The 14,723-nt window shown below is 37.8% G+C and overlaps 1 protein-coding gene across 1 annotated transcript in view; it reads right to left on the minus strand.

The window, feature by feature from the left end:
* The window catches only part of zc3h4 (zinc finger CCCH-type containing 4), an 86,106-nt gene that overhangs the window by 17,867 nt on the left and 53,516 nt on the right, over positions 1 to 14,723 (minus strand). Inside the window, exons 7-8 of the mRNA XM_042063076.1 lie at positions 12,398 to 12,534; positions 9,801 to 9,902 (exon numbers count right to left, since the gene is read on the minus strand). Coding sequence (XP_041919010.1) covers positions 9,801 to 9,902; positions 12,398 to 12,534 — 239 coding nt within the window. The remainder of the gene's footprint in view (positions 1 to 9,800; positions 9,903 to 12,397; positions 12,535 to 14,723) is intronic.

Consider the following 14,723-nt stretch of genomic DNA (forward strand, 5'->3'; position numbering starts at 1 on the left):
ATGAAGGTGCTATGCCATTCAGAGCTTTGTAAGTAATTAACATAACCTTAAAATCAATTCTATAGGAAATAGGGAGCCAGTGCAGTTCAGCCAACACAGGGGTGATGTGTTCTCTCTTCTTAGTCTTAGTTAAAAGTCTAGCCGCAGAGTTCTGTATGAGTGCCAATTTCTTTAGATGTTTTTTGGGAAGACCAGTGAAAAGTGCATTGCAGTAGTCTAACCTGCTAGTGATAAAGGCGTGAATTAGTTTTTCTGCATCTTGTTGAGTTAAAAAGGGCCGCACTTTGGCAATGTCTTGAACAGTTTAACTTAGAAACTTCGTTCAAACTTTGTAAAGTAGGTGTTCAAACGGACCAAGCTGCTATGTCTTTTCAACTTTTCAAACTATTAAAGAAAAACTTTTTAAAAATCCCCATAGACTTAACATTGCCGATTATGACATCATAATACGGCCATTAAGCAATTAGAATCCTATGGCAGGTGTTCAGGCCACCTGCAGCCTCAGGCTTTAAGCATACAATCTGGGTCAATTAAGACTACACATCCTATTTAACTGTTTCCTCTGCCCAAAACTGTTTCAAAATAAAAGTCCTCACTACAATAAGCCACTGTTAAACAATGTAACCCATTAAACTACTGAACTTTTTACATTCAACTTTTAAACAGTCTACTTTTAAACTAGTATTAAACTATCTATTAAACTAGCTGTCTATCAACAACTTTTAACTTGTCATCAACTATGTCAACACTTGTCATCAACTATGACTCCTACCCACTGTAGCTAGTTAGCATAGTTAACATTGCTAACATTGTTAACATTTTTAGTAAAACTGCTAAAAATGATTAGCTAGGTTAGCTAAGTCACATGGTTAGCATAGTTAACATGCTAGTTAGCATAGTTGGCATAACTACTAAAAATGATAAGCTAGGTTAGCTAAGTCACATGGTTAACATAGTTAGCATGTTAGCATTGCTAACATAGTTAGCATGTTTAGCAAAACTGCTAGAAAATGTTAGTCAAGTTAGCTAAGTAGCATGGTTAGCATAGTTAGCATGTTTTGCAAAACTGCTAGAAAACGTTAGCTAAGTAGCATGGTTAGCATATTTAAAAATCTTAGCATAACTGCTAGCAAACATTAGAGCCATTCTAACTTTCAGTTATCGTCAAATATCTACCTATACACAGCCATTAAACTATTTGAATATAAACATTCATTAAACTTCCAGTCTGTCAACAACTTTTAAACTATTTACCTTAAACTTTTAAACAGTCTACTTTTAAACTATCATTAAACTATCTATTAAACTAGCTGTCTATCAACAACTTTTAAACTATCTACTGTCTATCAACAACTTTTAAACTATCTACATTCAGCTTTTAAACAGTCTACTTTTAAACTATCAACTTTTATTAAGCTATGCAACCACCATGTCTATCCTAGCATCACCATAGTAACCATCTCTGTATTATCTGTTTTAACTATACATGATATTCACAACTTCACAACTTTAGCATTTTCATGCACTGGTAATTCCTTGGAATTGCATTTCTAGTTCTTATTACAGTGCATGAAAATGCACTGTACTGTTCTTCCTAGGCTTCTTATTCTTCTGATTCTTCTTCTAACGCGTTTAATGCAGCTTCAACCGTTTAACGTAGAAACTTTATTCAAACTGCGTTGCGTAGGTCTTACTTAGGACATGGGTGCTATGTATTTTTCAGCTTTGTAACTTTTATACTTTTTAAACTATTAATTAAAAACTGTTCAAAATTTCCCCATAGACTTAACATGGGCTGATGACATCACAATAGAGCAGTTAAGCAATTAGAATCCTATGCCAGGTGGTCAGGCCACCTGGATCAACTGCCAGTCTCAAGCTGTAAGCATACAAACTGGCTCTATTAAGACTACACATCCTGTTCAACTGCTTCCTCTCCCAAAAACGGTTTCAAAATAAAAGTCCTCACTACAATATTTCACTGTTAAACAATTTAACCCTTTAAACTACTGAACTTTTTAACTGTTCAGCCATTGTAACTGTTACTTGTCATCAACTATGACTCCTACCAACTGTAGCTAGTTAACATGATTAGCATGTTAGCATTGTTAGCATTTTTTAGCAAAACTGCTAAAAGTTATTAGCTAAGTTACCTAAGTAATATGGTTAGCATAGTTAACATTGCTAACATTGTTAGCATTTTAACAAAACTGCTAAAAATGATTAGCTAAGTAACATGGTTAGCATGTTAACATTGTTAGCATGCTAAATAGCATAGTTAGCATACCTGCTAAAAATGATTAGCTAGGTTAGCTAAGTCACATGGTTAGCATAGTTAACATTGTTAGCATGCTAATTAATATAGTTAGCTTAACTACTAAAAATGATTAGCTAGGTTAGCTAAGTCTGATAACTGCTATAAATTATTAGCTAAGTCACATAGTTATTAGCATTGTTAACATAGCTAAATTAACTAAGTTAAGTAACTTGGTTAGCATTATTATATTTGTTAACATAGTTAGCATACTACTAGCAAACGTTAGAGCCATTCCAACTGTCAGTTATCATCAACTATCTACCTAAATAATTTAACCATTTAAACTATCCACCTATTTAACTGTTCAGTCATTCAAACTATATTAAACCTCATCTACCTAGCAACCGATATAGTTTGTTTTTACTCTGTATGATATTTTACATCATATTTTTTTTTTCATTTTCATGCACTATATTTCCTTCAGGAAATGCTTTTCTAGTTTAGTTTGCTGTACTGTTGTATACACTATCTGAATTAGTTCATATGGAAGAATATCACAATCAAATGTTTTGTATGTGTACATCATGTTTTGAAATTGTAGAAAATTATTTGTAACTGTAAAAATGACCTGTACAAGTAATTGTCAATATTACAATTATACCCTACACTTAGATATCTATTCTACGGGTACAGATCAGTTTTACAGCTACAAATCATCCTACAGTTACAAATATTTTACCATTACAAAAATATTCTACAAGTATAATCAATTTTCTACGCACAAAAAGTTGTCCTACAGTTACAAATCTTTTCTGCAGGTGCACAGACTTTTGCACCACCTTATATGTATTGTGTGTGTATCAGGATTTGTAACTGTAAAACTGATGTGATTTAACAAAAAAAATAACACGAACGATTAACAAAGTATTACTCTTTTGCCTACTTAGACTCTGCATAATGAAAATGCTTTGAATGTTCCTCTTCTTCTTTGGTAGCATAACTGATCTACAGAGCACAAAAAGGGGCAAAATGTGCATGCTGAAGGGCAAAGGGAATATTAAAATGTTTTACACTGGCTTTTTTTGGGTTATGTATTGGTAGACACCCCTGATAGCTTTTCTGCTTTTCCGCTTTTCTGACAGTGTCACCACAAAGTGAAGTAGACTTAGGCTATGCTTTGACGCTGTTGTGCCTGTCAGATAAACCTCCTTCGGTTTCAGCCAATCAAACAACAATGTTTCTTTTACTGTCGCCCTGGTCGTTGGAAAGGTCCAAATAGCACAGAGGAGTTCGCTAAAATATTGGTGGGGACAATTTTGTCATCTCATGGGTGTGGTTTGGGCGTAACGTGCAATAAACCAATCAGAGTGTCGTCTCACATTCCCTTTAACCTGTTGAGGAGTACGGTCACAAATATGTGATCAGATGCAGCTGGGCCCCTGGGAGTACGATAACAAATATGTGATTAGAACATTTTCGAAAAAGGTTCTATAACATGACGCAACAATTACCCTCAGGGACTTTTCTGCCATTAAACAATTTTAAGAACACTGAAACTATAGAACGTTCGCGTAGAATTCTAGAAGGAGCCAGGAAAATAATTCACTCTCTGGGGAACGGCATTGTCTTAAAGAATTCACTACTCAACAGGTTAACAACAGGTGCGCTTGTTCCATGGCGGATTGCTATTATGATGGCGGATTTTTCAGGCACAGCCAGGAGCGGTTCACAGCAAGGACTGTTCAGTTAAGAACAGTTTGCTATTGATTTTTCTTTTTGACAAAATGTAAATACAGAAATGTCACAAAGACACTTTCCGATGTTTTGGGCTCACTCTAACTGAATCACTATGAATGCATGGTGATATTTTTGCAATGTTCTTCTGTCAGATAAGCTCTCCTCTCCCGTGCTGCTGCTTGGGCATTTGGGTTAAATGGCATGCAGTTCAACATCACGTCTCCTTAAAGGGGTCATAGAATGCAAAACCGAGTTTACTTTGTCATAGATGAATAGCGATAGTTCAGTGGGTGAAATGGACATACAGAGAACTTCAAAACCCCACCGACACCTCCTTCCTATGCAAATCTCACAATTCAAAACTCCCGCCATAAAACGGGCGAATCCCAACGAAGCTGTGAGTTTACGCAAACTCGCAGGTGGTACCTTATTTGGCTCTGGCCTGTACATTTGTCACGCCTCAAAATTTACATACAGACCAGCCCACTGGTGCTCTGAGCCCAGGAACGTGAATGGAGAGCGAAGATGAGACAAACACTAGTTTAGCTGCCTGCTGTTTACTTCCACAGGAATTATAAAGCAGACAGTTTTTCAAGGATATCGAAAATGAGCCACGGTCGTAAATGCGGTGTTCTAGGCTGAAACTTAGGCTACAAAGAAAGCTGAGACTTTCCATAGTCTTCCCAAGGATTCAAAAGTTCGAGGGGCATGGATAATGTTTTTTTACCAGAAGATCCCTGCAAAGTTCGACACTCCGTTATTAATTTGCAAAACATTTCACCGAAGGCAGTTTTCAAAACCTTGGACAGTTAAGCAGGATTTGCTAAGTTGCTGTTACTGAAACGAGGGGCTGTTCCGACCGTAAGTTGATCACAACCGCATGCTGTATTATTTTGTCGAAGCAGTTATTAGCCATGCTAACGTGTATCTAGCAAGTAGAATGTGTGATTTAGTTCATTGGCAAGGCTATTTAATTTTCCTGTGTGTCATTCGGATAAAACCTGTGTTGTCATGTTAACCTACATTTTACTATGCATGTTTGTCGAGATCTCTGACAGGTTATGTTCTCAGCAAGATAGCTAACTGAAGCTGAGTAACACGATAGTTTGGTTGCTAAGCTGTAGATAAACCCATACCCATATAACACATACGTTTTTGACGTCAGAAGTGGAAACAACTTCACGTTATCAATTCAAATGATATCTAGTCGATATGTTGAAAACCGTGTTGTCTAGATACAATGGATTTATTTGCACGTTCTTATTTTAGAACATTACAAGAACGGCAACATGACAAACGCAGCATGCCAAACAGATGCTCCAAGTGTGGCATTTTGCGGGGCTTAGAATATTAGCAAATGCTTTTGCTGTGAGTTAACAGCTTGGTGTGTGCATGCAAAATTCACTTTCACTTGTGTTAAAACATTTCTGTTGTTTGGTTTAGGTTTTATCTTGCAGCCATGCACTTCAATGAGAATGCTGAGTCCCCACAACGGAAGACAGCCAAGGACTGCCAAACGATTTGTAAGTTTAATAAAATATATATTTTTAATACAAACAACAAATCAAAATGTGCAACAGTATAGGCACTAAAAAGAACTTATTGATTCACACACAACAGGCTGTCTTAGACCTGATGCTACTGGTGTCGAAATCATCATCATCAGTACTGTAAACAAAGTACAATTGAACATTGTACTTTGTTTACAGTACTGATGATGATGCCATACAATTTGTTTATTGTACAGTATGCAGCCTACAATGCACTGTTACAGTATCCAATATAAGTCCTCTTTCTTGTCCTCTTCGAGATCATCAAAGACCCTCTTCCTTATTGGGATGCCGTCCAGCGGATTCCTGTGCCCCAGGACTTGTGTGCTCAGCTTGACAGACCTTCCATGGAGGATGCTATTGCTGAACATGTGTCACGGTTCAGTTGAAAAGGGGTCTGAATCTAAAGTACTGCCCTGAAGTATCCGGAAGCTCCCTCCATATGCGTAGCACCACACACGAGGGGATCATGACACGGACGCTTCTTCTAAGGAAACCCCAGCTCCTGCTCACAAAAGACCTGTAGGCCAAGTCACTTCATTGCCTGCAACGAGAACCGGGTGGAAAAGCAATTATTTTTTTACTATTAATTTTTTTTATATTTTACATCAGAGTATCACTGGACGATTGTTGGAAAAAAAAATAAAGTTAATCATTTTGTGGTGTTGATCAAACTGTGTTTTAGCAATATGCTGAACCAATAATGAATGTGTATCGGTTAAAAATATTTTATTTATATACTGTAACTGCTAACACTTGTATCAGATTGTCCTCACCTTTCCATTCCTCTGATTCTCCATGGCCATGGCCATGGTCAGCTCTGTAAATATTCATTGCATTTTGCAAAGAATATAGAGGCACAACGGATCGAGGCCATGATGGTCATTCAGGTCAGCTCCTCAGGAACCTGGGTCATTCTTTTAATAACCTGTAAAAACAAACATAATTTCCCTGCTGTTATTTCGTAGTTTTGAATGAGCAGGTAGCACAAAGTAGCAAATGTCTCCAGTTTTAGTTACCAGAGTTGTAAGATCACATATTAGGCTACTACATGGAAAGAAGGTAATAATCTCAATCAGATGTCAGCAGGATAGTTACACGATTACATTAGACCTACTGACTGTACCTACTGTATTTTAAACAGTGATATTTATAGGATTTTTTATTATTGTACTCTACTCCATTGTACTGTGTAAATTTCGTTGATCTCGTTTCACTTCAGCCATAGGCTACAAACTGCACAGAGCTCCTGCCCAGCTAACTGGACGTCCCGTTGTAAGATCATACATTACTACATGGAAAGAAGAAAAATCTCGATAATCAGATGACTTAATCAGCAGGATAGTAGTTACACGAGTACATTAGACCTACTGACACAAACATAATATTTTCATTGACGCGAGCAGTGGGCTACTCGTTTCACTTCAGCCATAACGTTATAGCCTACGAACTGCACAGAGCTCCTGCCCAGCTAACTGGACGTCCTGTTGTAAGATTGCATATTACCACTACAATAATGTATGTAACTCCTAATCAGATGACCTATTCAGCAGGAGAATATACTTACTGACTAAAACGAGTACTTTCCTTGCAAGCAGCACTCCTTTCACTACAGCATAGCCTGAACTGCCAACGACTGGCTACAAACTTTTCAGCTAGCTTCTAACTGGACATCTTGACAAAAATTGCACAAGGGTACAAGTTGTAAAACATTTGTTTGTGTGCAAATGAATAACTTCTGTTGCTTACAATGCTAAAAACGAACCTAATACAATGTTTAGCTTAGTCTACCACACTAACGTGCAAATATTACAGGTAGCTAACTGGGCTACGTGTGGCAAACTCAAGTAAATGACAAAACTTACCACTCTGAAGTAGTCATTTCCAATCTACGGGCGACTGGTTGCTCCTCTATTTCAGATTCTTCCTCTGATTCAGGTTCAAATATGCTGTTCAACACCTATGTCTCCATAGTATTTCCACCTTGGCTGTTTCAGTGAGTGCTGTCGGCCATGTTTGCGTCTTTGCTCCGGAGCTTCGCTCGTTGTAAACCAACCAATCAGCACGCAGGTTATTTAAATATTCATGAGCATACCATAAAAGGAAGAAAACCTCTCGTTTCATTCTAGGGCTTTTAACCAGGCTTGCATTAGGGCGCATAGAACAGCACATATGCCATTTTCAGCCCAACCAATGTTACACACCCTATTCAGAGACCTTAAGGACCAGCACAAAATACCCTATATCATCATTCTATCACCCCTTTAAGTCCTCTAATATTTCCTCATTTATGTCATCAACACATCCATGATTCATGGAAATGTCGTGTACGCTAGATTTATGCTTATTTTCCCACATTTTCATGGACACCACAATGATCCCTCGTATTTTTCCTTGTAATTATGTATGATTTGCAGAAATGAGAACTGCTGCGTCCGACCGTGTATATGAGAGGAGCAAAGTGTATGTGCTTTAAGCACACGCTACATTATGGCCAAGCAGGTGTGCTTATCATCAGGCAACTCAACAATGAGAGACAATTTCCTCTATATGAGTCTTCACACCAAGTTCACCTACTATAACTTCCCAACTCTGTACAGTGTCCCATTAACTGCATGACAGTAGGCTATTTACAATATTTTCTGTAAAGTTTGTAAACATGTTATCAAAATCAACTTAATGCACGCACAACATTTGTTTGAGCAGGAGAGAGCATAACAATGCACGGACGCAGCAATTACAGAAATTGTAGGCTTGCTACTTTCTTTTATCATCTATGGTTGCTGGTTATCAGCACACAATAAACTGATTTAAGCTAATACACTAACTTCAAGGCCATCATGGATATAAAACGTTTTTGAAAACAACGAAAGGATGGAGGAAGCAAAGGATGGAGGCAGCAAAGCTAGGAGTTATTTCAGGTAGGCAAAATTGTGGTGCTTGTCAAAACATTAGCGTTACAGCTGGAATAATGATTATAGGCTGATGTTAAAGCTAACACGATGTTTAAAGCCATAAACAACTGTAAATTGGGACAGAAATAAAGGTAACTTTAGCCTTTATAGGGCTGTATAAAGTTGTCCAAATGAATAGGTTGTTATTAGGCGTTGTTGTAAAGATATTGCATGTGGATGTTGTATATAGGCTACTTTTTAGGTGACCAACACACAAACGAAACCGGGAAACGGACAAATATTATCAATGCTTTGAATGTTTCAGTGCGTGCACAGGGGTGTCTGTAGATGGGTGTACATATATTCATTCATTCCTGCCAGCGCCCCTGTGGACATGCATGCGCCCTTAAAATAGCATCTGAATAACCGCCACTGACTTTAGACTAGGTTTTTCAGTGTCAGTGGCGGAATTGTTTTCTGTATCTGCAAAATAGCACCAGGGAACGTTTGCGCTGGAACATGCCTCCTCTTTTCGCTGAACAGCCCCCAGGAGCGCAAGTTCATTTCCTAATTTAACGACCTGCGTCTGTGGAGGGAAAATTCCGCTGTGCGTTCAATGCAAAATAGGAATGATTCAAACGCCAGTGTATAAAGTCAATTGCGCTACGTGCAAGATAGAGCCCTTAGTGTCATTTTGTGCTACCTCAAAGCGAAATATTTCATATTTCGCATATATCAATTGAAATCGCTAAGCTAAGAACAAAAAGAAAATATTACAAAAATAAAAAAACTATAAACACTCCCTCGGATTTGGTCTCATCACCAGCAATCTTATGTCTAAATGCTGAGATCCGTCATTTACTCTAAGTGCATGAAGTTAGTCTGCATGGAAACAACACTACCTTGTTGAAATTTACGCACTACGTGATTTCAGTGCACTGACAGAAGTATGTAGAATAACACATGGTGCTGGTTTCTACAGTTTGTACTACTTTGGTAGCTTTCAATTGCTCTCGAAGTCAGACTATCAGTGGAGATCTAGATAGGATGTCCATTTGGTTCAAAGGAATCAGGAATTACTTAGCAGCCTAAATGTGTGTGGGAGGGGACAGAACACGTGTAGAATAGTGCTGCAAATGATGGTACACCAGTGATTTTCTATCACGCCACGTTCACACTTGCGTATCAAACCGTAGGTGGCGTACCATTTGTTCGAAAATGTGTACCGTGTAATTCCTAACCTTAACACAGATGATTCCAAAGGGCTCACTTACTTTTTCTTGCTACTATACTGTATATCACAAATTCGACAAGTGTAGCCCAGATGTAGGTCAGAGAAATAAGGGGAATAAAATTACGTACCCATGTGCAGCGGCCCTCTATATAGTATTTGCAAATTGCTTTCCCCTTCTTCTCTTGGCCATGCTTATCTTGGTCAGCACGTCGTGGTCCTCCTCCACTATCCTGCAGAAACAATCGATCATATTATAAGAGGAAATCTTAATGCAACATTAATTAAGCACTTTCAAGAAAAAAGGAAAAATATTTATTTGATTCATGTAACTGTGCAAAATCTCAAAACTACTGTTGTTTGACAACTCAATTCCCAGGATTCATAGGAGTAGATGTCTTAGATGGGTCTGAGAAATTCAGAAATATGCCTTTGATCTTACATTTTTATTGATGTTTACGCTCTCGTCCATGAATCATTTACCTAAGTTATATAAATTCATGGTGACAAATGTTGTTAAAATTCAGTTGACATCATCTGCAAGATATTAGGCTACTCTTCAGGTTATTTCATTAGCATCTATTAAAAAATAAATAAAATAAGATCGACTGGAACAAGTATGCACGCCTTATTTTTGTTCTACAGGTCAATTATTCTGAGCTTTGTCTACAGCATCTATAAATGGTAAAGTAGTCTGTCCATGATCCTAAAGCCAAGGTGCTTGGAACTTAAAGGCAGTGGTAAAATATCAGAACATTATTAAATTGGCTGAGAAAATAAATGGTGACCCTTCCCATGTGTTGAATGAGGAGTTTCAACTCATCCAGTTGGCATTAGTAGTAGGGTTGTGCCGATGGGCGATATCATCCAGGCACTAATTCCTGCTGTAACATAGGCTAAAACATAAACAGTCTTTCCCTGGAAATGAAATTGAGCCTACTTTAAAGGCTGTCAGCCAAACAGTTATCACTTATTAGTCTACTGTCTTGCAAAAAGACTTCTTCCTGATTGTGACGTGAATGTGTAATTGTCTTTTTGTACATATCTCGCAGTAGGCCTATAGCCTATATTGAACGTGAAATATGTAGCCTAATGTTTAAGCAGAAAATAGTCCTAATGAATTATTATTGTTACGACTAGGACATTCTAGCGCTCTAATATTTTAGCGAGGCTACAGCACTGAAGCGCCAAATGCATCCTTCTCCTCTGTGTTAAAATAAACCATTTCTATTGTTAGGTATAGGATCAGAAGGTAGCCTATCCGTCTTTCACGGTAAGGCTTGTATTTCATGCATTTAGCAAAAGCCCTTACAGCAGTGGAGTGGTAATTGGGATTTGTTATTTGTAAAAGTTTTTTACTTCGCCCTCCTATAGCCTGGACTGTGCGATCGCAGCCCCTTACTTTCACTTTCTGCCGCCCTCATAGTCGTCATGGCCAGTAGCCTATAATATGGGATGCGTAGCGTACTACTGAAGATTTTAGATGAGTGACCACGATAGTAGTCTTAAGCAGCTTTTTTTGCTAGGCCCAGCGAAGGCTGGCAATGTGGAATATTCCACTGGTTGGTGCATATGCAAATGTTCAGATTGATTGTCTATCCGATTTTCTTGGAACAGATCTTCCATACAACTTCGGTAACCTGGTCAGTATGTCTCTTAGCTGTCCACTTTCATCAGGCCATATAGCCTATATATTTTTTTTTTTTTATGTAGAAAATCATAAATTTATTTCTGTACAAACATGGCAATTAGTGTTTACATGATATAGATTTATATGGACTGATTTCCCTTAGGATGCAGACAATGTGCCTCAAAGCTTCTATACCTTCAGTCTAGTGGGACTACATGCCCACCTAGTTTATAATTTACGTGGTGATATTAAATAGATATATTAGTATATTATTACATTTCCAGCCTGTTATGACATTTTCAAAGGATTTTTTAACTCGCCCAATAATGTAACAACCAACCAATGACCTTATTCCTTTTTTTGGCAAAAAGTTACTACATTATCCACTTCATTACATTAGAAAGACATAATGCAAGGAATAACAGCCACCGAGGTGTCCCTATATACGGAATTAATGGAAAAGACAGAGGCTAAGAACTCCCACCAAGTTATTATATCGGGACACATCGAAGGCAGTTATCCCGCTTATACCCCGGTTACAACTCATGTATGTAGGCAATAGTCATGCATTTACCGCACACAAAGGGAAAATGTGGCTTCAAATTAATCAGAAGCTGACTTGATCAGCTTGTTGTACTACTTTCTTCAGTTACTGATAGTAATAGCGGTGTGTTGTTAGCTTGGTTACAGCGGATTTCATTTTTGTGAAGCCTGCTTCCTAGATCAACCGTTGTTTACTATAGTTGTTATAATTACCATTCAAATAAGCATTGAAAGGTTAACACACTTTTTACCAGATCTACTTCATAGGTGTCCTAATTTACAGAATAAATAGCCACTTTTAATAGCCATCAGAAAAAAAGTAGTTATTGTCTGCAGGGGATAATGGCCATTATTATGTCATTGGCTGTTACAAGCCTTCACTTAACATGCTAGCTGTTCTACTTACTTGCTAATTGTCAAATGTTATTCACTAATCAATCATGGATCATGACGTGAAAATCCACGTTTGGGAGATGATTAAAGGATTTTTTACAATGACTTCACTTGTTGGCCTGTGCAAGCCTCAGGGAACTCAAGGGCAGTGTATTTGCTTACTCCAATGTCCATATCCCCAATGTTTTCTTCATCATTTCCCTGATCACTTCCACGACCTCTTCCTCTATTTCTTCCTCTGCCACGGTTTATGCCACGTCCTCCTTTACTTCTACCACGCCCTCTTCCACCTTTACCACCTATATCAAGAGTTGTAGAATATTCATCAAAAACATACAAAATACATTTACATACAGTAAAAATAGTTTACAAACAGTAAAATATGTGAAAAATAAGTTTACAAACAGTAAAATATGTGAAGTCCAACCATAATATGTTAATGTCGTAGAAGAGTGCAATTAAAGACTAAAAGATAAACACTGTTTATCTCTCCAAAACTAGGGTACATCTTAAAAAACTGAAATAGCTAGGCTATGTACCTCCCACTTTGAGAGATGGGAACACTTTCCCTATTATTTCCCTTCCAAAGTAATCTGTCAGTAATTCACATAATTATGAGATAACAATGAGATCAAGAATGTACACAGGTTAAACACTTATCGCAAAGTCATTGCGTTGGTGTGATAAGAAGAACGAAGAATGGATTCAGTTCACAAAACTGATCTAATTTTTCTCTGTATTGACAATAATGTAGCCAGCTTCAAAGGGTGGATTGCCTTTAAATGAATAGAGTACAGTTTAAAGGGGTGCTTCACGATTTTGGGCATAGGACCTCAAGTCCAAGTTTGTTCCAAGTGTGATATTTATCAGTGGAGACCGTTTTCAACATGTTTCATCCAGTCCTTCTAGTTGCAGAGTTTGCATGTGCTAGGCTAGCGCAAGTCATCAGTATGTGTTAGCCTGCCAGTAAAAACAATCTTACCCACTCCAAGGTACACCCTAGGCAAATAAATAATAATGCCAGACTATTATTGTAAATGTCTGTGTTGATAGTTTTATTTCTAACATTATTCTATCCTTGCATTTCAATGATGGCATTACATTTTGAGGGACTAATGCAGCAGCAGCGGAATTTTACTTGCCCCAGTTAGTAGTACTGCGCCTAAAAGTAAACAGAGAAGCGCACTCCAATCAGGATACCTAGTAATTAGAGCCTGACCGATTTATAGGAGGGCCGATAATATCGGCCGATATTAGGCATTTTCCAAACTATCGGTATCGGCATTTATAATGGCCGATAAATGAATATTTTAAAAATAAAATAAAAACGGACGAAACACCCTTCAACCATGTCATGAGTGTTGGCGTTGTATAGTTTGTCCACCAGAGGGCACTCTACACCGTCCCTGCTGGCAACACTCGTGTATAACGCGCCACACATCCCGCAACCTGCTGATCCAGGCAGAGTCGGGCAGAGAGAACCAGTTATCCGCGAGTGAGATCATCAATGAAGTGTGTTCATGGTGATTTGGTCACGAGACATACATTGCTTGAATAACAATTAAGGCGAGACACGGCAGGTGAAAACATCGTTTTTTCATGCACTGGTCAATTTCGAGATTTTGAGCTAGTATGTTACCTTAGCATGTATTCTATCACACTACTACAACAAAAAAGTCCGATTTACACATTTAGGTGTTTATTTCATTATATTGTGTCTACTCGCGCCTGTATATTTCTCCTAAATTCAGCAAAAGTTAGCATTCTAACCTTGCATGCACTCCCGCGACCGTGGTCCAAAACATAACATGTGTACTACCGTTGGAAAGCTCTGTTTTGCCTGTATCACGCTATGTGATCCATATATGGACACTTCCTTTGTATCAGCAACCAATCGCGAAAGTTCAAAGGCGAGTCTAGGCTGAGAACGGAATCTCATTGGCTGTCTTTCAAGGCTGTTTTCTCAAAATGAGTTTCCACTCTGAGCTCAAAAACTCCACTTCAGAAGCACGTACATACACCAAACTTTCTGGATTTATGCCTAACTATATGTCGAAGATTTCTACAGAGGGGTTTGTTGATATATTATTCCTAGCCTGACTTAGATGACATTTTATGCCTAAAAACATGGAAAAAGGCTATTTTTTAGGGCTAGTGACATAATTTTCTGATTTACAGGATAACAAAAGTAGATATTCATAAATCCCTCTGTAAATGTTTTCCCATCTAATATCTGAACACAATGAAAACATAATTTTGAACTTGGCTGTATCCAATGCTCAGGTTTCGTGCCTTAAAATGTATGCAAATTAGCGCATATTTAATTAGATAATGCCTAATTTGCATATGTAAACATTAAATTACAGCAAACTTGTAATACATTTTTATCTCATATTAATGTAAGTAATCAACTGGGGAAGTTTCATAGTGATATCTGCTTGTTAAAAATGTTACCCTATTCACCTGTAGTGTCTCGCCTTAAAAGAAC

This window comes from Alosa sapidissima, chromosome 15, assembly GCF_018492685.1.
Source record: "Alosa sapidissima isolate fAloSap1 chromosome 15, fAloSap1.pri, whole genome shotgun sequence".
Taxonomy (NCBI): domain Eukaryota; kingdom Metazoa; phylum Chordata; class Actinopteri; order Clupeiformes; family Clupeidae; genus Alosa; species Alosa sapidissima.